The sequence below is a fragment of the Lampetra planeri genome, chromosome 77 (genome assembly GCF_965212315.1).
Source record: "Lampetra planeri chromosome 77, kcLamPlan1.2.h2, whole genome shotgun sequence".
Classification (NCBI taxonomy): domain Eukaryota; kingdom Metazoa; phylum Chordata; class Hyperoartia; order Petromyzontiformes; family Petromyzontidae; genus Lampetra; species Lampetra planeri.
The window spans coordinates 1,866,170-1,889,875 of NC_136182.1; the positions used below are offsets into that span (position 1 = coordinate 1,866,170).

Sequence of the window (23,706 nt, forward strand, 5' to 3'; positions counted from 1 at the left end):
CTGAGTCCAAGCTGTGGCCCAAATATCCATTCATCTTAAGGGCCTGGTGTACGTGTTCCAGTTCACTGGCTAGGTGGTGTTGGTCAGAAATGCAGTGGGCCTTGTGGTGCAGGGGTTTGATGAGGGATTTCTTCTGTGCCGGGTGGTGGTGGGAATCAGGTTTCAAGTAGGAATCTGTGTGGGTGGCTTTCCTGTAAACAGAGTGTCCCAGAGAGCCATCAGGTCTCTTTTTAACAAAACATCAAGGAATGGTAGTTTGCCACCCTTCTCCACTTCCACTCGAAGACTTGAAGAAGCCACCCTGAAGACCTGGAGCTGGGGCCGGACACGAGGACCTTGGCTTGGTTGCGTCAGAGATAGCCTCCCTCGGTCCCGCTAGCCGAAGGACCATTATCTGAGCTATTCTCGCAATGTGTAGGGCACGCTAGCCCGGAGGACGTACCTCCTTAGGGTGTCGAGTGAAAGGGGCCGTTACACCTTTGTGTAAGGGATTGCTACTATTATTGTTATAATAAACGTGTTGCCTCCAGAGAAGACTCTCTCTCCATTTGTACCCACTACACTACTATACACTACTATATACTAATAGACACTACACTGCTATATACTAAACACTACACTGCTATACACTACACTATTCACTACATTACACAGTACATACTATACAATACACGACACTTCTTTGTACAACGATATACATTAAACATCCTAAAATACTATACACTGCACTCTACATTACACTACTATGAACTATCCACTACACTATACACTATACGATACACTACATATATAACACTATATACTAGACTATACACTGCACTACACACTGCACTATGCACTGCTATACACTACTCTATACTCTACACTATACACTACACTGTACAATTATATACACTATATATCATACTATACATTACACGAAATACTACACTATACACTACACTATTATACACTACACTATACACTACATTATGCACTACTATACACGACACTATACACTACACTATACACTACACACTATTATACACTACACACTATATTATACACTACACACTACACTATACACTACACTAAGCACTACAATACACTACTATACACTACACTACTATACACTACACAACTATGCACTACACTATAGAATACACTATAACACTTAGTAATCTCCACGTCTCTCTCTGTGTGTCCGTGTGTCTCAGAGGCCGTGTCCAAGCCCGAGGTCTCCCCACGTCACCCCGTGGCAGGAGGCTCCCTGTCTCTGCGCTGCGTCGTCCACCAGGGCTCCCCTCCCATCTCCTACTCGTGGCTCAGGGGAGACGCGAGCTCGGAGGGGAACCTCACAGCGACCGGGGTCCACACGGAGACGTGGACCCTGCACAACGCGCGGCACGGTGACGCGTTCGCCTGTGAGGTCAACAACAACGTGGACGGGGCAAATACGACGACGGAGAGGAGCGACGTCGTGACGGTGACGGCAGCGGCGCCCGGTACGGAGACCGCGACCATTCGAGGCTGAGTAGACCTAGGGGGGAGGAGACGCAGGGAGCAGTTCGAGATTTTCGGCCCCGTTATTTGTCATGAGTGGGAGTCGAACTCGTGTCTCTGCCGGGTTTGAGGGCAGCACTAACTGCTGCTAAACTACACCCCAGCCCCACTCACGCGTTCACAAATGCAAACAAAGATCCCCCGCATTACCTCGAACAGACTGTAGGGCCAAGTGCTGTTGGCGAGTAGGACCTATGAAGGCCGGCATTGCACACGAGGGGGTGGGTGGCCAGCACCATGCCCGGCCGCCTTTGTCTCCCCAGTGGCGATGTTTATGCACCGCACCAGGCCAATCAGTTTCAAAGACAATCTTATCCATAAAAGTAATTTATTGTTTGTCTGTGTGTGTGGACACACCTTGTGACGCATTTAACTCACACAACTGCTGGCTTTACGTTTCAACAAACTATGCACCCACGACTAAGTAAGCCCCCGATTGACAAATCGCGATTTCTTTTTCCCATCCATCAACTTTAAAGTAGTTACATTTACAATTTATTCATTTTATAAGCACAGGGCGGCGCCAGAGCACGCATCTGCGCATGCGCGAGGACGCTGACTCATGGTCGTTGCCCCTAGCAACGCACACGTGCAATCGGCAGGGGGAGGGGGGAATTTTCATTTGCGTTAAAAACTTTTTTAAAATACACACAACGCTGAGGAAAATTACTCAAAGTGTCATGTCCTCTTTTGCCCCCCCCCCCCGAATGTGTGCACTTACTAGTATAGGGTCAGTAAATACTACTATTATAGTCCTTAGATACTATTACTGTAGAGCGGGCGGGGGGATGGTGGTGGGGGGTAACACCACAGCAGCAGCCTGCAAAGGTGCCACCTTGGCCGGCTGGGAAATCTCGGCGATGCCGGGGGCTCTGCACGGGACTAGGCCTTACCACGGCACTCTATGAAGTTAGTTCTTGATTTGAAGCTTTTGTGATTGCAGGAATCCATACTCTTTGGTTCTTTTGGTAAAGTCACCTACATGAGTATAACGTTAGTATTATAGAGTTCATGTATACTATTATAGAGTCGGTATATATATATATATGAGACTATAGAGTAGGTAGATACTACTGTAGAGTAGGTAGATACTACTGTAGAGTCAGTAGATACTACTGTAGAGTCAGTAGATACTACTGTAGAGTCAGTAGATACTACTGCAGAGTCAGTAGATACCATGATAGCGTCAGTAGATACTATGATAGAGTCTGTAGATACTTTCTAGATTTTAAGCTTTCGTGACTGCAGGAATCCATACTCATTGGTTCATTCGGTAAAGTCATGTAGGTATAAAATAAAGTAAATCACGACGTTTCGGGTGCGTCTGTCATCAGGTTGGAAAGCATGGTCTGCTGCTGAGGTAGACTGTTTTAAAAGGCTTGAAATGGGTGTCGCCCAAGGGTCATAAAGAAGTGGCCGGGGTTAGTGATGTTAACGTGATAAATTAGCATGTATCTGTAAGATAGGAGGAGAGCGGCCTCCTGGACGAGGGCACGGAAGTATCTATGTTAAAGTGAGAGATTAGCATGATGTTAATGTGAGAAATTAGCATGTAACTGTAGAAAAGGAGGAGAGCGGCCTCCTCAACTAGGGCATGGAAGAGATTATGTTAATGTGAGAGATTAGCATGACATAACAGCTGACATAGGCAGGTAGGATGGAAACATCACAGTCAGTTAAGACTTTACCTGGTTAACAACGTCCTTCCAATGATTGCTCAGTTTGTACCCATCCGCTCAGTTGAAGTTGTGTCTGTGTTTATATATCTGGATGGCTTCATGAACAAATCACTGAAGGTAGCCGGTAGGTTTGCAGAGTACCTCCGTCTTGGAAAAATCAATTTCGTGTGAGCCCACAGTGTTAAAACAATGATCAGCAACGGCAGAGGTCCTACCATGTTTCAAATCCGCCTTGTGTTCACGAACGTGGTCCGAGACATGTCGTTTTGTTTCTTCAATGTAACTGCTGCCACAACCACAACTTAATTTGTAGACACCAGGGTATTGCATGTCAGGACTCACATCCTTTACAGATGGGATTAAATCACGGATTTTGTGTACTGTGTTGAAACAAACCTGGATCCTGTGTTTGTTTAAGATTTTGGAAATCTTTTTGGTAACGTCTGCTATGTATGGCAAAGTGATGGTTTGGTTTGGATCCTCAGAAGGTTGACTCCTCATGGCTGGGGAGGCAGCTTTGCGGATTGTACGGTCCGAGTATCCGTCCATCCTGAGGGCTTGGTGTACGTGCTCCAACTCACTAGCTATGTGGTGCTGGTCGGAGATGCAACGGGTCCCATGGTATAGTGTTTTGATGAGGGAATTCTGGGCTGGATGGTGGTGGGAGTCAGGCTTTAGATAGGCATCCGTGTGGGTGGCTTTCCTGTAGGCCGAATGTCCCAACGCGCCATCAGGTCTCTTCTCGATCAAAACATCCAGGAATGGTAGCTTGTCATCCTTTTCTACTTCCATGCTGAATTTGATAGACGGATGTATGGAATTGATGTGGTTGGAAAATTGGTTCAGTGCAGGCAGGCCAGATGACGAACGTGTCATCTACGTATCTCTTCCACAAGAAAGGACGTAGGGTGGATGTCTGGATGGCATCTGTCTCAAATTTCTCCATGAAAACATTCGCTATCACTGGCGATAAGGGAGAACTCATAGGGGTACCTTCATTTTGTCTGTAAAATGTACCATTCCAGGTTAAGTATGTGTTGGTAAGACAGTGCCTTACCAAAGTTGGTGCATCTGGATTCAGTCCTTGTTGGACCAAGTCTTCAATGATTGCAATGGTGTCAAGTACAATATACCGAGTGTAACTATTAGTAACTAGTACTTGTATATGTATATGTTGTGTGTTAATATAAGTTTTTGAAATATGTTTCCCCCCCCCGCTCCTGCATCATATATTAGCAGAGCTTGTTTGTTGTTTGTTTGCTTGTTCACCACATTTACTGCGCGTGGTTAATGCAGTGACACGATTCCTTGTAAAAGGTTACTGATTGGTGTTTGAACTTATTAACGCCACTCCTCTTTTATTGCCAGAAAGGATGAAACCTATTCTTATACTATTGTAGTAGGTTCAAATTAGGTGCACACACACGCAGCTTGGAGGCAAGACTATTTATTAAACGGTAAGTAACATAACGCTGTACATGAGGTGGTGACCACCTTCCTCAACTCACTAACACTCTGGAACGCGACACAGACTGGACCAGGCAGGCAACGGCCTGCCTGGCCCAGGACGACGACTCGTGATGTCTTCACTTCGGAGTACAGTACAACAGCCTCGCTCAGCGTTCACACCACGCTTATATCTGGTTTGGCGTGGCTGGCTCCGCCCCGGCGTGGCTGGCTCTCTTCAGGCCACGCCTCCCTTCCCAGGACACGCCTCACTTCCCCCACCTCTGGGAGGGTCCGGATCCCTCCACCACGTGACCCCCCAGGCACCCCCTTGGGGCCCCCAGCCTTCATACGGGCCGACACAGTAGTGACCTTTCTCTGTCACTACATCACCCCCCCCTGTATAAACACACAGCCGTCCCCGGCTGTAACACAACTGTGAAACATCGAAAAGGTGTGCCTCCGAACCAACAACATCAATAAATGACCAGCGACCGATAAGAAATACAATCACGTAATATATACAGAATCGACGAGGGTAAAAGGGAACCGCATAGAAAACGGGGAATTAACAACAAATATACATGAAAACTGGCTAACCCACTTACGCTCCAGCACAGCACCCCCCCCCCCCCCCGTTAGAATCATGCATGCAATGACAGTCACCCGTTAGCACCCTCCCCCCCGCCTTTCCGACGTGGCGTCACAACTAGTAGAACGCGTCGGCCATACCGGGGGGGGAATTTCCATGTTACCACCCCACCGCCTTTCCGACGCGGCGTCCCAACCAGTAGCACGCGTCGGCCATATCAGGGGGGGGGAATTTCCATGTTACCACCCCACCGCCTTTCCGACGCGGCGTCACAACCAGTAGCACACGTCGGCCATATCGGTGGGATTTTAACCCAGTCTCTCTCCAAGACTCGCATCGCAGCATATAGCTGTACCGACCGAGCTGAGACCCAGTCTCTCTCCAAGACTCGCATCGCAGCATATAGCTGTACCGACCGAGCTGAGACGACCCAGTCTCTCTCCAAGACTCGCATCGCAGCATATAGCTGTACCGACCGAGCTGAGACGACCCAGTCTCTCTCCAAGACTCGCATCGCAGCATATAGCTGTACCGACCGAGCTGAGACGAGCCAGTCTCTCTCGAAGACTCGCATCGCAGCATATAACTGTACCGACCGAGCTGAGACGACCCATCGTTCACTCATTGCACAACATGCACCCTAACAACTGAGGGATACAGTCCCAACGTAACAGGACAACTCCACCTGAACCTTACGAATCTCCAGCCCACTGTTTCAACGCACCTCCGAGTGTCTCACTCTCCGGGCCGTCAGGTCAAGCCATCAGACACAGCATGATGGGACCACACTCTGAGCCATGTGAGCGCACAGCCCACTTGGCTAGACAAGCCACGGAGTGTCTCGATCTCCGGGCTGTCAGGTCAAGCTGTCAGACAGCATGACGGGACCACACTCTCTGAGCCATGTGAGCGCACAGCCCACTAGGCTAGACAAGCCACGGAGTGTCTCGATCTCCGGGCTGTCAGGTCAAGCCGTCAGACACAGCATGACGGGACCACACTCTCCGAGCCATGTGAGCGCACAGCCCACTAGGCTAGACATACCACGGAGTGTTTCAATCTCTGGGCTGTCAGGTCAAGCCATCAGCCATTGCATGAGGACCACACTCTGAGCCCTGTGAGCGCACAGCCCACTAGGCTAGACATACCACGGAGTGTTTCAATCTCCGGGCTGTCAGGTCAAGCCGTCAGCCATTGCATGACGGGACCACACTCTCCGGGCCCTGTGAGCGCACAGCCCACTAGGCTAGACATACCACGGAGTGTTTCAATCTCCGAGCTGTCATGTCAAGCCGTCAGCCATTGCATGACGGGACCACAACGTTCATGTTAGACACGCAACACTCACTGGGCCATCCTGGTCAGGACCTGCGCCCCAAGATAGGTGACAGCCAGCACCACAATTCCAAATCCCTGGCAGCATGTCACCATCGCAATTTAACACCATCACAACACATACAATTTGAATTATGATCCCCCACAGAACTGATCCAATGCCGAACAGGTACGCACAATTTGTGACGATCCCGAATATTCAATGGTCACAACAATACACCTCACATCCCGTATCCGTACACATCATCTCCGAGACTCGCATTGCAGCATGCAGCTGTACCAACCGAGTGGAGAGAGCAACGCAATTTGACGGCAATTAACGGAAACGCACCCCCGATCCATATAGAACACAAGGAGCATTCCCGCACAAAAGACATCATCTGTGCAACAACGGACAGGAACCAACCAGCGAGTTTGAAACAAACCGAACCTGTCATTTCTAAATCCCCTTCAACATTAACCATGGGACTCAGGGCATTCGAATTTTGAGAGCAAAAAAACTATACACAAACCCCAGGAATCGCCGAATTGATTAATACAGTATATGCAGTATACGAAGTTCGTACAGTAAATCGTTTGGCGCAATGCTCCATCCAGTCCCCACATGGCAACACACACAATCAATACTCCAGACAATCCGTACATAGTAAACAATCACAAGCAAGTAGCCAACATTCCATACACTGTTAACAATTCCAAGCAAAGCTCCATACGGTCTGTACCTTGGCAACAATGACGATCAAAGTTTCTTACAGTTACATGTGACAATCACGAGCGAACCTCCATACAGTATACACAATAACAATGGCGATTTCGCAACAAAACGATGTAACAACACGAGTCATTAACACGGCAACCTACAGGATATCAACGGAGCTCGGGACACCAACACGAATTAATCATTAACTACAACCAGAAGATACCGATCTCGACGCCGTAATTAACAGCAACACTTGTTACAAGCAGAAACCCCCATGGTCGCCGCGTCAATTTATCACGCACACAACCGGACGAACACGCTCCGCAACCCAGTGAGTTAAAAAACACACGCGATCGCAACCCGGCGCACGTAAGATGGGTGAAGATTATTATTATTTTTTTTTCTTGGGGCCGGGTGCTTGTCATGTCACGACTCGCCTGGCAAACTGTGAATAGTGGAGGGCGGCAAGGTGGAGCACTGGGACGGCCCGAAGAATCTTTCATGGTGAACACGGCCTGCTCTTGCGAACCCATCCACCTCTCGCGCTCGAGCTGAAGACTGGAACTCCCCCTCTGCAGGCGTTGATGTCGGCGGGAGCGGCATTTCGGCAGCAGGAGCGGCGTTTTGGCGGGAACAGTGCCCCGACCCGTCGCCGAAATGGCGGGAGCGGCGCTTTGGCGGGAACCGCGCCCCGACCAGCCGCTCGAAATGGCGGGCCCACCGCGTGGCCCGCATGCCCGGGCCTCCCCCGCCAGCCCCCGCAGCGACGATGGTGTCCTCTCCCCGCGGCTCCGTCGCTCCGTTCCCAATGGCGGCGAAGCAGCAGTGCGATGCCAGTCCCGCCGCTCCGCGTGCAGTGCCATCTCTCTCTCTGTCACCGGGGCTGCCATCCCCGGGGCTGTCCGAAGGATGGTCGTCACACCGTCCCCGTTGTACGAAGGCGTCCAGGTGAGTTGTATATTTGTTTTTCGTGTGCCCATTTTACTTCCCTAGGATAACACCTAGCAATATTTATTTTTCCAACTTCTTACGCCAAATGTAGTAGGTTCAAATTAGGTGCACACACACGCAGCTTGGAGGCAACACTATTTATTAAACGGTAAGTAACATAACGCTGTACATGAGGTGGTGACCACCTTCCTCAACTCACTAACACTCTGGAACGCGACACAGACTGGACCAGGCAGGCAACAGCCTGGACCAGGCAGGCAACAGCCTGCCTGGCCCAGGACGACGACTCGTGATGTCTTCACTTCGGAATACAGTACAACAGCCTCGCTCAGCGTTCACACCACGCTTATATCTGGTTTGGCGTGGCTGGCTCCGCCCCGGCGTGGCTGGCTCTCTTCAGGCCACGCCTCTCTTCCCAGGACACGCCTCACTTCCCCCACCTCTGGGAGGGTCCGGATCCCTCCACCACGTGACCCCCCAGGCACCCCCTTGGGGCCCCCAGCCTTCGTACGGGCCGACACAGTAGTGACCTTTCTCTGTCACTACACTATGAATATTATTATTATGTTGTTTGTATTCATAGGAGGTGATGGCCCGAGTACTCAGCACTACATATACTGGTCCCCTGTTCTCATCATCCTGATGCTCATCGCGATCGCGAGCCTCATTATTTACCACCGCCACAAAGGTGAGGAGTTATGATCCTACAAAGGCCCCCCCCCCCGTGTCGCCTGTAACAGGCGGTCGGGGCAAGTGCTGTTTGTAGCGAGTAGCAGCAGCGCCTATGAAGGCTACCGGCACTGTGGCACACACAGAGGGAGGGTGGCCAGCACCGTTCCCGGCCGCCTTTGTCTCCCTAGTGGCGATGTTTACACACCGCACCAGGTCCTCATTTGAGGCTGAGTCGACCTAGGGGAGGCCCAGTACCGTTTCAAATTATTATCGTCACTGGTGTTGGCCCTGAGCAGGAATCGAACTCGGGGGGTCAGGTTCGCAAGTGCAGCGTGCTAACCGCTAGACTACCACTCCCACTACACACACACTGTACACAACTACAACTATACACATCACACAACCACACACTACACAATTCACACACTACACACTACGCTACATACACTTCACACACACACTACACACCCTACACACACCACACACACTACACACACAACACATACACAACGCATACACTACATACACTACACACACTACACTACATACATAAGACACACGCATTGCACACAATGCACATACACTACACAATAAATACACTACACACATATGCACACTACACACCATACTACTCACATTACACACACTACACTACCCACACTGCAGATACACACCACAAACACACTACACACGCACTACACACCTAGCACACTACACACTCTACACACGACACTACACACAATCACTACACTATACACTACACACACTACACACACCACACACACACTACAAATGTAGTGAGTCCAACTGAGTCGCAGACATTGTTCTTTATAGGCAACACATTTATTGTAACACGTTAACACGAAGGGGTAACTACCCTTTCACCAGAAACAGCCTAGGGTGGTGACCACCCAGCTAACTTCTCTATACGGACCACCCAGCTAACTTCTCTATATAGGAGGAGTTACAGCTACAAAGGGTCGGGCCCTCACTCGGATCCCCGACCACGTGTTGATGCCTCGTAGGACGTAGAGCTTCCAGCTTGTAGACGTAGGGCTCACAGCTGTCAAACGAATAACCAGGTCCCTCACAGCAACCTGCCTTATACTCTCCCCCCCAGAGTCAGGGCTGCTGCACCCAGGCCCTGCCCTCTCCCCGTTCAGAGACATGAGTAATTGGAGGCACCTTCCTTTATTTTTACACGCGATGGCGACTATACAGACCCTAGATGGGTGCACACTTTGTGTATATTTAACACACATAACCGTCTATCGTCTGCGTCACTATCCGACACGGCGAGGGGATCCACTCCTAGCAACAGCCCCGAGCTCTCGCTCAGGGCCCCCTCTCGTGCTCCCAGCGTGGCCTCGCTCCGCCCTGGCCACGCCCCCCTTCTGGAACCTACCAGCGGGTCCCCAGGGGCTTTAAGCTGGACCCCTCCATGGACTCTGCCCTTAGTTGTCTTCCACCGTTTAGACTGTCGCCTGCTGACATGTGTACTGTCGTACGCTGAGGTCACCGCTTTCCGTCAGCAGCCTAAGCTGTTACTCCGCATCCGCCGTGACGCTTATGGCGTGTAGTACGTCACGGCGAATACACCCAGAGTGTTTTTTTTTATTAACCAGTTATGGCTCCACTGAGCTATGTAGCTCATTTTCAGAAGCGGACCTGGTGATCACAAACGTAGAGGGCGGTAGATGTCATCGACACGTGGAAATGTACAGCAGCAGCAGCTAAACAACTTTCTCAATGCGTGCTGTTGATTCGCAATGTGGAGGGGAAACAACGGAGGACCCGGAGAGAAATCCACGTGACCATGGAAAAGAAAAGATGCACACTCAAAATACACTGCTGGCATCAGGATTGCGATCGAACTCACGAACTCCTATATAGCAACCGTGGTGCCCGAGTACTGACTAAGGCGGCGGGCCAGATTACTTTTTCTTTTTCCTGTGGGATGTGGAGGCGATAGATGCCAGATTTGTGCTGATGTTTGACAGGTGACGCCTCAACGTTCGGAACGTCATTGGGTGGGACAGACACAGGCAGCTTGAGTGGGAGGCGAAGTTACAGTCGAAATCACGTGGGCAAGATGGCATCAGACTTGTAGATACACGGCATGGTTCTTTGATGACTTCGTGTAATCAATAATCGTGACAGTCTAAAGGATATATCAATACATTTCTGGATGAAGGGTTTGCCACGCTATCAGTCGTGGGAGTTTGACGATACCTCTCCATGATCGTCAGTGTGTGTCAGTGAAGTTGGGGAGTGAGCCCCAGGACTGTTTTTTGATAGGGTACCACTTAAAACTCGAATTATTTTATTTTACCAGGTAAAGCCCAATGAGCTATGAGCTAGGTTTTCAGAAGCGACCTCCTGGCTATCACAAATGACAGCTCTACGAAGTGGCTTTTCACGTGGAGTTTTTTTAGCATCAGCCAAACGATCCAAAATTTGAGTTTCTAAATGCCACCGATGTTAGACGTGATGAGGATCTAAACACGAGTCGCTGGGTTCAATGCACAGTGCATAAATCACTGCATTGCTGTGCGCTTAAAAGGTGCATTAAAATACAATTCACTCTTCATCGTAGGCAGCGGGTCTTATGATATGATAACGAGTTTTTAATATTAAGTGGCGCGCTCTTGAGATATAAATTGACATTTAACCGTGTCACCCGGTAGCGATGTGTGATTTTGTTTTGTGTTAAACAGGGAGGCGACAGGAAGCTGCTCAAGACGATTCACCACCATCACCACCACCTCGTCCTGAGGATGAGGTGAGCTAACTATTTAACTATAAACTATTTTTAGTATCAGGTAAGGCCCCACTGAGCTATGTAGCTCTATTTCAGAAGCCACCTGGCCATACAAAACACCTCAACGAAGTGGCGGATATCATCATCAGGTGGAAATTTATAGCAGCAGCCAGATACTCTTAACGCATGACGGTGAATCTAAATGTGGAGGGAAAAACAGGAGGACCTGGAGAAAAAATTTATGCCAGCTCGTGGATCGAACGCACGACCTCCTGCATGCCAGGCGAGGGAGTTCACATCTCCTAGCCACCTTATATAGGTATGTAAGTGTGGAGTCACCGGCCTTTATCGTGCAGGTCACGGGACAGACTCGGGTGCCATGGGTTGAGCGACTGGCTGATGTACCACCTGTGCCCTCTATTGTGCCAACTTGCTTTGTTTTAGCCACCCGGTGCTCCGCTCATTGTTGTGAGCATTGCTCCCTGCCCTCTGTTGTTGCTGGAGGGCGACTGCCTCCAACTGCCCAGTAGCGTCCTTAACGAGCCTCCTCCACTGAGGCCGATCTTGACATTATTGGTACCAGTTACCAGCAAGTCCACTCAGCTTCACATCCTCTTGTACCACATCACTCAATATTTTCTCTAGCCCATGCCGGGCTCGTTTAGCTCCCTCTATCCAGCTAAACATAAGCTGCTTGGGAATGTGGCGGCTGGCCATGCGGGCTACATGACCCAGCCAACGCAGCTTTGCCTGCCAGAGGACCTCACTGATGGGACTGTGCCAGGATCTTTCAAGGATGTGTGAGATCCTAACATAATCCAGCCTGGTTTAACCCAGGATATGTCGTAGGCAGGCCAGCCTGAATGTTTAAAACCAGCGCAGATGTTCCTTTAGAACGCTCCACGTTTCGCAAGCATAGAAAAGGCAGGGCATTACATGGCCAAGAAGACATGGGGCTACGTGTGGAGTGAAAGATCAGGTAGCTTCGAAACAACGCTACACAGCTGTTGAAAATACAATGCCAGCGAAACCTCAGCTGTCAATCCTTAGCTGGTCACAACCACACTGCCCAAATATGGAAACTTCTCCACTATCTTCACAAATACCCCATCGCTCATGAAGAGTCAAGGGAGAGGACAATTTGATGATATAAAATACCCATTCAGGTGCTCTGTCTTTTTGGGGCTGATGGAAAGGCCCCCGTCTCTTAGTAACAGGCTCCAGCTTCAACAATCATCATCATCATCATGGCTTGGCTTCGCGAACGAAGATCTAGGAAGGACATCCACGTCTTCTGCAGGCACGCTGGTGGCTAAAGAGGCCTATGCGGGACAAGCAGGTCCTGCCACAACAGCTGCAAGTATAGGTCTCATCTGGGATGGGTGCTGAGGGATCATGATTCTTCCTCCTTCTCCTTTTGTCCTCCATACGGGCCCTGCGGGTATCTTCGAAGAAGGAGGTGGCCTGGTGGACTGTGTGCCGCCAGGAGTTGCGATAAGCTGCTTGTGTTGCCCACTGACGGTGATCGATGCAGCAAGCAGTGAGGGACTTCTTCAGGGAGTCTTTGTATCGCTTTCGTGGTGCCCCTATGTCGCGATGGCCAGAGGACAGTTCCCCATACAGCACAATCTTAGGTAAGCGGTGGTTATCCATCCTGGCGATGTGCCCTGCCCAACGAAGCTGTGTCTTGAGGACCATGGCCTCGATGCTGATGACCTTCGCTGACTTGAGGACTTCAGTGTTGGCGACGAAGTCACTCCAGTGAATATTGAAGATTGTGCGGAGGCAGCGCTGATGGAAACGCTCGAGGAGACTCAGGTGACGACGGTACGTGACCCAGGACTCAGCGCCATACAGGAGAGTGGTCAGCACAACAGCTTTGTAGACGTTGACCTTTGTGGCTCTTTTAAGGTTTCTGTTGTTCCAGACACGTTTGCATAGTCTGCCAAATGCATTGTTTGCCTTGGCCAGCCTGTTGTCGACTTCGTTGTCGATTTTGGCATCAGACGAGATCACGCGCCCCAAGTAGCTGAATTGGTGGACAGCTTTCAGTTCTGTTTGTTCAATAAAGATGCTTGGTGGATGGTGCTCCTCATGGGGTGCGGACTGATGAAGAACTTCAGTCTTCCTTAGGCTGACTTCAAGGCCGAAGATCTGAGCTGTTTTCGCAAAACAGGACGTAATTCGCTGCATAGCTGCCTCTGTGTGAGCAAGGAGGGCGGCATCGTCAGCAAAAAGCAGCTCCCTGATCAGTTGCTCCATGGTCTTTGTGTGGGCCTGCAAACGCCTCAGGTTGAACACGCTCCCATCGAGACGAAAACGGATGTATACGCCATCAGCGTCGTCGAGGTCCTCTGTGACCTGCTGGAGCATCATGCTGAACAAAATGGTGAACAGCGTGGGAGCAAGAACACAGCCCTGTTTCACGCCGTTTGCAATAGGGAAGGGCTGCGAGAGATTGTTGCTATGTCTGACTTGTCCAAGCTGGTCTTCATGAAGCTGGACGATCATGGTGAGGAACTTCGGTGGGCAGTCTAGCTTGTCCAGGATTTTCCAAAGTCCCTGCCTGTTCACGGTGTCAAACGCTTTTGTCAGGTCCACAAAGGTGACGTACAGCGCTTTGTTTTGCTCCCGGCACTTTTCCTGAATCTGCTTCAGGACAAACACCATGTCTGTGGTTCCCCGGTTGGCTCTAAAGCCACACTGGGTCTCTGGGAGTTGATCTTCAGCTATTGCGGGTACCAGTCTATTCAGCAGTACTCTTGCGAGGATTTTGCGTTTACAAATTCTTTAAAGGGTCTGGAGAAATCACCAGGTCATCCACATAATATGATTGACCAATAGGGAGCCGTCCTTTAACAGGATCCAGGCATCGATCACCCACCCATTGTTATCTATAATAAATCAAGATTCCCCTGGTACATCCATGGAAATCCTCTCGAACACTGTGGTCAAAGAAGATGTTAAATATTGTAGGGGCCATAGAACATCTCTGTTGCACTCAAAGGTGAAAAGAAAATCGCTCCGACACCCGGACAACCAACTTTACCTGGGCCTGCCCACCATCATGAAGGTCCTTAATGACTGTGAGCAGAAGGCTAGGACTCCAAAAGTACAACGAACAACCCAGAGCCCTGGTCTATTGATGGTATAATCAGCCTTGAAAAGGTCAATAAAGCAGAGATGTAAGTCCTGTTGGAAATCCCTTACACCTCTCTTGGAGCAGACTGACAGACAAAATGACGCCCATGCAAGGACGTCCAAGTCTGAAACCAGATTGAGGCTCTGCAAGCCTCTCCTCAGCATGTCAGGCAAGGCGATGTTGAATCATTCTTGCCAGTACCTTTCCTGCGCATATTAAGGAAAGTAGATGCCACGGTAGTTGTTGAAATCAGTGCAGTCCCTCCTTCCAATCCTGCGGAACCCGTCCTGTGAACGACATGGTGGTAACGATGTCATCCCGGCAGTCTGCATACAAACGGCACCCTCCCTCGGCAGTTCTCTTGAGAGGTCATTTTTCCTAAGCGCTTCACCCGGGTTCAAGCTTCCGGAACGCCCTTCGCACTTCCTCAATACCGCTCGCTCACACCGCACCACACACACACACAGACTTACGCACTCACTCACGTACCCAGCCCCTTGTTGCTGCACACGAGGGGCGAGCGTTGCCACTTACGCCATCGCCCACCCGAGCTGCCCGGTCTAACCGACTGCACGGTGTCCGTGGGCGGCGCAGTACGAGGCGCTGGGACAGAGGGAGAGCGTCTACGACAGCCTGGATCCGTCGCAGGTTCAGACAACAAACTTCTCCTCCAAGACTCGACCCGGACGTGGGCAGGGAGCGACTCGAGTCCACCATCCAAGGGGTGAGCCAAGACTGAGGGGATCTCCCGTCTAGAAATACCAATGGCTTCTGCAGGATCTGAGATATGGAAATACGATGTAAAGCTATTGGTCCTATGTGAAGATATGGATCTCTATGTGATGCTATGGGTCTCTATGTGAAGTTATATGTCTCTATGTGATGCTATGAGTTTCTAAGTGAAGCTATGGGTCTCTATGTGAAGCTATCTGTTTCTGTGTGAAGCGATGGGTCGACATGTGAAGCTATAGGTTTCTATGTGAAGCTATTGGACTCTGTGTGAAGCTATGGGTCTCTATGTGAAGCTATGTGTCTCTATGTGAAGCTAAGCGTTTCTATGTGACGCTATGGGTCTCCGTGTGAAGCTATGAGTATCTTTGTGAAACTGTGAGTCTCTGTCTGAAGCTATGGGTCTCTGTGTGATGTTGAGGTGTCTCTGTGTGATGCTTTGGGTATCCATGTCATGCTATGGTGTCTCCATTTGATGCTTTTGATCGCGCAACTTTTGCGCTGCTCTAATGACACGGATAGCCGGGTGCGTTAATGGTACTTGGTTCATGGTAGACCGCAGGTAAATTCGTAACGATTCAGAGGACCACTGTCGGATTGTCGCTCTCCCCCGACGGGATTTGTTGCGAATTAAAACCTCGTGGCGGATTCCACGGAACGCTGCGATCGCCGCTCGCGCTGCGTGAACTTTGCATCGACGTTGCCCAATCATCGATGTTAAGGGGCCATTCTGGCGCCACCACTCCTGTGTGATTTGGTATTGTATGATGTGCGCTCGTGTGTGTCTGTGTGTTTATGTGTGTCTGTGTGTGTCTCTGTGTGTGTGTCTGTGTCTGTGTGTGTGTCTGTGGGGAGTGGTAGTTTAGTGGTTAGCGTTTGCTGCACTATGAAGCCGGCGACCCGGGTTCGATTCACGCTCGCGGCCAACACCAGTGACGATTATCTGAACCATTCCTGGGCCTTCCCTTGGTCGACTCAGCCTCAAATGAGTACTTGGTGCAGTGTGTAAACATCGCCACGGGGGAGACAAAGGCGGCCGGGCGTAGTGCTGGCCGACCACACCCTCGTGTGCCGTGCCAGCCTTCATAGGTGCTGCTCGCTAACAGCACTTGCCCCTACGTTCTGTAAAGGCTATACGGGGATCTGTGTCTTTGTGTGTGTATTCGCGCTCTGGGTCCGCTCTGTCGTTGCGATTGTCGCCTTGCCCAAGCGCGATCCACGGGACTTGTGAGAAGTCACGTGGTCATTATTCACGGATTCCGCGACTCGCCGCCCGTGCCCTCCACGCTGAACTCGCTCCCTTAGCTGCGTCCACCCACGCTGGACAAGGGTAGCACGCGAAGAGCTTCGCGGCTCATCGGATTCCTCCTCCACAGAAATTGCGAACGCGGCCTCGGGGTGCCGAGTGGCGCCCTCCCGTGGGCCCAGGCTTTCGTAGTGCCACTGCTACCGATGGTAGGCGATGAGTAATTGTGTTGTTGCTGTTGTTGTGTCACACAGGCGGTCGACAGGCTTCTGATCAATACGAAAATCTTCCTCCTGAGCACGAGGTGAGAGTTCGGCTCTTAGACTCTAGGTGTGGGCGCTACAGTGCGGCAGGGGATGTTTACTACCTCGCGGAGTGTGCAGGAGGTCGTGGGTTCGATCCCGGACCCTGACGTCCATATTGGATAGAATATCTTCTTGGTTCTTTCGGTAAAGTCACGTATAAGGGAAGTAATAAAATAATAAAAATAAAACATAATAAAATAATTCTCACGACGTTTCGGCCACAACGCAAGTAGCCGTCCTCAGGTGAAAACCAGGTCTGTTGAGGCGACAGCGTCTGAATGAAACATCAGCACACGTGCTTGGAGCATGTATATAAGCTGGGTTGGAAGGGGGAAGAAAGGGGGAGCCTTAACAAAAGAATATGCATATCAAGAGGAATTTAGCATATTTATGGGAAATGCAGGTATGTGATTAGTACTGCATATGCCCGTGCATTATGCAGGATTAGCAGCATCAAAGGGAGGGGATAAGGAAAATGCAGGTATGTGATATGGGAAATGCAGGTATGTGAATGATTAACCACGCAAAAAAGATTTAACTACACTTATTTGAACCATCTTATTTGACAGACAACTATTACAGGTTATTGATAGACAGCCAGTCTTGTTTTACCAGGTTTAGTTTTTTATTTTTTCACACTTTTGTTATGTAGGCTAGGCGTAGTCACAAACCGTACCTCTCCATAACAAAGGCTCAGTCTTTTGTTATGCAGTCTATTCTTAGTCTTAAGCCTCACCTTACCATATTAATAAAGAGTGTGCCGTACTTGGCCCTTCCCCTCTTCAACCATTATATATACGGAGTGTTAGCTCTTGTAATCTCTCATTTACTTGATACAGCTGTCGTGGCTGTGATTTTTATTTTATTTTACTTTTATTAATTTTTTACCTACGTGACTTTACCGATAAAACCTAAGAATATGATTGTGTTCACGTTTACGGTGACTTTCAGACCGCGTTCCACTCACCGGCATTGTATTCTCCGCAGGGAATGGATTGTTTGCTCCGCTGCACGTTTCCTCTCACTACTCTCCCATTGACATATTTCGTTGCTTCCTCTTAGTATCTTTCACACGACGGTCAATGGTACAGTGTATAATAACAAATAGTATAACATTTATATGCTTAATACAATGTACAAAGTAATATATAGTATCGTAATTGTATAGTGAATATACAGCAGTGTAATATACATTAGGGTGGGTAGAATAATACATAGTGTAATATTACAATGTATAAGGTTTAGAGTGGTTTATAGCAATACAGTATATAATTTAATGTTGGGTTTGTCTATGGCAGTATATAGTACGGTGTAGACTCGTGTGATGTAAGAGAATAAAGTTTATATGGAAGCATATTATATATTTTTTTTTTTACGACGTAGAATTGTAATGTATTACTTACTGTTAGTAACTCAGCTTATTGTAGAGTATATTTAGTATACTGATGATAATATGTAGTTATACTTTAGTTGTTTACGTGGTGGTTTTAGTTACTGCAGCTACATACTATTAACACTCCTTCCCTTCATTAATGCTACCCTTATCCCCTCCCTTTGATGCTGCTAATCCTGCATAATGCACGGGCATATGCAGTACTACAATACCTGCATTTCCCATGAATATGCTAAATTCCTCTTGATATGCATATTCGTTTTGTGAAGGCTCCCCCTTTCTTCCCCCCTTCCAACCCAGCTTATATACATGCTCCAAGCACGTGTGCTGTTTCATTCAGACGCTGTCGCCTCGACAGACCTGGTTTTCACTTGAGGACGGCTACTTGCGTTGTGGCCGAAACGTCGTGAGAATTATTTTATTATCTTTTATTTTTATTATTGTATTACTTCCCTTCTACGTGACTTTACCGAAAGAACCAAGAAGATGAATCCCTGCAGTCACGAAAGCTTTAAATCGAAACTTGGATAGAAGATGTTAACCACCTCGCCTGGTGTACAGGAGGTCGTGGATTGGATCCAGGACCCTGACGCTCACATTGGCTAGAAGATGCTAACCACCTCGCCTCGTATACAGGAGGTCGTGAATGCAATCTACGACCCTAACGCCTGCTGTATATTTAGAGTCTGCGTGTCTCTCTCTCTCCCAGTGGTCGTGTGGATTTTTCTCCGCGGCCTCCGGTTTTTTCCCTCCACATTTAGAATCAACGTCACCACGCGTTTAGAGGATTTGGCTGCTGATATCAATGTCCAGGTCGCTTCTGTAAAGGAGCTACACAGCAGCTCAGTGGGGCCTTACCTGGTGACAATAACGTTTTTATTTTATTTGTGGTGTTTTGTTCAATGCCTTTCCTTCCCCTGCTGCCAGTGCCGGATTATCCTTGTAGCAAAAGTAGCTACATATCTAGCTACATATGTAGCTACATATCTAGCTACATATGTAGCTACATATGTAGCTACGGACCTCGCACTTTCAAATGCCCCGCACTAAATGCTTTCAAACTATCAAAACTGGTTCAGTGATTCTGCACTTGCTCTATTACTATACTCTTTGGATCTTTCGGTAAAGTCAGCTAGGTAGAAAAAAATTAAATAAAAAATCACGACGTTTCGATCTCAACACAAGCGGTCGTCCTCAGGCGAAAAATTCCAGTAGCAGAACTGCTGAACCAGGAAGAAAGCAGCGAGAGAGCTGTTACAACAAGGGGTTATATATGTTTGAGTTAATGGGGGAGATTTAGGGTAATGCTACTGCTATCATGGATAAAACCACATACAACAAAATCCAGGACCTTCTTAATGATGGCATTCATTCCAAAATCAACATAGATCCAAAATCAACAAAAATTCACCCTACGTCCTTCCCTGTGGAAGAGATACAAATGTAGCTACAGGCCCCGCACTTTCAAGGGACCCGCGTTAAATGCTTTCAAGTTATCAATTTCGGTTCAGCGATTCTGCACTTGCTCTATTACTATATTACTATACCGCCTTCAACTTTTATGAACGACTGGGTTAGCGATTTGTCGTAATAAACGGCTGTATAACAAATAAAAAAAATACAATTACTTTACTATGCAAGTAAAAAAAATGTGTGTTTTAATATGTACGTTTTTTTTTAATTTAGGGCCCCCGCACCTCGCTCAATGCGGCACTGCCTACCGCCCCCCCCCCCCCCATGTAAACTTTCACTTCTCTGCTTAGAGGATCCCCCCCACCACCCACGTGGGTGGGGCAGTGAGGCCGATCCGCCCCTCCCTCCTCGACAAGCCCCACGTCCACCCCCTTCTTGTTCTGTGATCGCTTGCTTTGTGTCGCGCTCGAGGTTTGTTGAACGACAAGAAATTAAGTGAATTACAGCGTGGCCTGCGACAACAGATGTGCAATTGGCCAATCCCACACCTGGGCCTGTATCGTGGTTCACAGAGGCTGTGCAATGAACTGCCACCTTCAATAAGCGAGGCTCCATCTGTTGCTGAGTGAGTGGGTAACTGAGTGGGTGGGTGAGTCAGTGAGTGGGTGGGTGAGTGTCTGACTGAGTAGGTGAGTGGTGTGTGACTTGGTGAGTGGGTGTCTGACTGAGTGGGTTGGTGTGTGACTGAGTGGGTGAGTGAATGAGTGGGTGAGTGACTGTGGGAGTGAGTGAGTGAATTATGATCTTGTGATGGTCGCTCCTGAAAAAGAGCTCCACAGCCCAGTGGGGCCTTACCTGGTAAAGTAAACAAAGTTTAGTTTAGACTATTAGTCTCGATGCATCTCTATTAGTCTCTGTGTGTCTCTATTGGTCTGTATGCATCTCTTTGAGTCTCTGTGTGTCTCATTGGTCTCTATGTATCTCTATAAGTCGTTGTGTGTCTCTATTAGTTTGTATGTATCTCTATGAGTTTATTTGTGTATCTATTGGTCTGTATGGAACTCTATGAGTCTCTGTGTCTCTATGGGTCTCTATGTATTTGGCTTCTGCTACAAATGTCCACGTGATGATAATATCAGCCATTTTGTTGAGCTATCGCTAGTGATAGACAGATCGCTTCTTAAAAAAAACTGCTTCATAGCTCATTGGGCCTTAACTGTTCAATTTAAAATAGTCGTTAGTAAGGTAGAATAGGTTGAGTGGTGGTGTTGAGAGTGGACTATTCGCCTGCTGGAGTGGAAGGTATTGATACGAGAGCAGCGTGGTCTGCCATGCACCCTGAATGATTTCTTGTAATTCTCCGCGAGTCTCATTGACAGCGGCCGCTACTGACCATGTGAGTGCGGTGTTTTGTGTCTTCGCAGTACGAGGCGCTGGGCCACAGGGAGGTTCTCTACGACAGCCTTGAGTCGACGCGAGTCCAGGGTCGGGGTAAACGGGGACGCAAGGAGCCCGGTCACCCGTCCAGAGGAACTTCGGACGTCTCCAAGATGTGAAACGAACGGAAGCAAAGATCCTGGACCCCACCACTAGAAGCAGTTCGATAAGCAGCCTTGAAGCAGCCCATACAAATAGCTGTTAAGGCGTTCTGGAAAACCTCATAACCCAGCTTTGTATACAAACATATATATCTGCTCTGTCGTTGGATGGCTTAAATATCCACTTGTGACACTTCTAGTTTACGTGATTATTGTACTCTGCAACCAGAGAAATCGTGCATTCGGTCAGACTGGGTGGTGGAATGGTGGCAGTGGTAACTCGCGTGCCTTGTGCAGGAAGGGCCTCGGTTTAATTCCCCACTCGGGTGATTTCCTCTGTCGACTCTGCATGCTCCTCACCCCCCTGCTCTGACGGGTTTCCTCTCGGTGAGTTTTGCATGTGCCACGTGACTGGAATTGGCCTGCAAATAAATAAATACAATTATCACTTGGAATCGCATTGAGCAACATCGCCCGCTTCTCCCAATATTTTGCGGGATTCTTGCGGAAAACAGCACGGAGACTCAGTGAGGCTTTTCTGATTAAGCAAGCAAAATTAAATATCGATAAGAAACATTTTATTCCGAAATAAAAATGTCTCATTAACTTAATGGGCCTCATCTGATTTCGAACCCTGAATTATGGACTATTACATCTCGTGGGTTATTCGGCTTTTTCCCGAGACACAAACTCAATAAAAATGTACAGGGTAGTGGCAGGACAGAATGACGGACAAATAGAGAACAATATAATCTATTTACAACAATGGCACCGCTTGTATTAAGAATTTTAAAAAGAACGAGGTAGTCGTTTAAAAATCCACAGTTACTTAACAAGGTGATCGATCCTCTTTCACCAAAAGTCCTTTAGGTGTTTCAATATCTAACCTCATGTCAGGCGCGGTTCATCCACTAGGGGCGTTGGGGCCCCACTCCACCAAGCAGATGGAGATGATGAATTATTTTTTAAAGTAAAAATGCTTTTCTATAAATTGTTGTGTTGTGTTTAAAAACATCAAAATATAATGATTCTTTCAACGTGAATTGCCTATCGAAGATAACATTTTAAGTTGTTCATATTATAAACTGCTGCAACACCACATTCTGATTTGTGCCACGGGGTGACTGTGAAGGCGTCCTCCACACTTTAGGTTTTTGTCAGTGTCAAAGAGGTTGTGTAGTGTTGGCCTTCAGTGTCATATTGACAGCGTTTGAGTGCTTTGTTGTTTTAATTCATATTGTTCGTAAATGCCTACCGTGGGTAGATAAGACGGTCATATCACTTGCACGGGAAGGCCAATAACATGGTGAGGTTTTTGCTAAATTAGAACGCCATAATTCTAGATTTGAAGCTTTCGTGACTGCAAGGAATCATCTTAGGTTTTTTCGGTAAAGTCACGTAGAAAGTAAAATAAAATAAAAACAAAAATCACGACGTTTCGGAGGCAACACAAGTCTCCGTCATCAGGTGGGACCGTCACAGCCAGATTAGCTGTATCTAAGTTTGTACCCATCATCATTTTCGTTCTTTTGTCTATCATGTGTATTAGACCTCCCCTCCTCCTCTCTGCCCATTGTGTTGGCGGGTGCAGTGGCTGGCCGCTTGCGCACAATCGCTCCATTGTGTTGGCGTGTGCAGTAATTGGCCGCTTGCGCACAAGCGCTTCCACGTCCATCGCCCACCCTTTTGGCCTCGCCCCCCCTCCCTTCCGATACGTTCCTTTCATTGGCTACCATAGTCTGATGAGCTCCCCCCTCCCTCTCCCTCCCCCCTCAACTCGCTTTTAAGGGATTACATCTTGAATCATTGCCTCACTTGATACAGCTAATCTGGCTGTGACGGTCCCACCTGATGACGGAGACTTGTGTTGCCTCCGAAACGTCGTGATTTTTGTTTTTTATTTTATTTTACTTTCTACGTGACTTTACCGAAAAAACCTAAGAAGATAGAACGCCATAGTTTCACAACAGCCCCGTCTAGTGGAAATGTCACGAGCCGCCACTGCCTCACGTATGCACTGTGTGTTGAACTTTGCGTCGTACGTAGCCAACCGTGCTCATCGGAGGTGTGGGTGAAGGACAACAAACTAAACACAAACATCACTTTCAAGTAAATGAGTACTAGATGATGATTTATACGTGGATAGCTCCCAGCGGCTTCCTAATATCGGAAGGGGCGTTCCAGACGGCCGCAGAAGAGCATCTGTAAGCCAGCGATGCAGTGACCGTCTTTGTTCGATGGCCGAGGCAAAAGTGTTCAATG

The 23,706-nt window shown here is 48.5% G+C and overlaps 1 protein-coding gene across 1 annotated transcript; it reads left to right on the forward strand.

Moving 5' to 3' along the window:
- The first annotated feature begins 1,117 nt into the window (after positions 1-1,117).
- Positions 1,118-21,838, forward strand: LOC144738061 (uncharacterized). The gene is made up of 6 exons (XM_078620967.1): positions 1,118-1,484; positions 8,829-8,933; positions 11,635-11,699; positions 15,415-15,544; positions 17,050-17,099; positions 21,331-21,838. The coding sequence occupies exons 2-6, from the start codon at positions 8,888-8,890 to the stop codon at positions 21,460-21,462; spliced, it is 423 nt and encodes a 140-aa protein (XP_078477093.1). The 5' UTR covers positions 1,118-1,484; positions 8,829-8,887; the 3' UTR covers positions 21,463-21,838.
- Positions 21,839-23,706: the final 1,868 nt, after the last annotated feature.

Coding starts and splice junctions, on each gene's coding strand:
- LOC144738061 (XM_078620967.1), top strand. CDS start 8,888: ATGCTCATCGCGATCGCGAGCCTCATTATTTACCACCGCCACAAAG. Junction 15,545..17,049: donor TCGAGTCCACCATCCAAGGG/GTGAGCCAAGAC, acceptor TGTGTCACACAG/GCGGTCGACAGGCTTCTGAT. Junction 17,100..21,330: donor ATCTTCCTCCTGAGCACGAG/GTGAGAGTTCGG, acceptor GTGTCTTCGCAG/TACGAGGCGCTGGGCCACAG.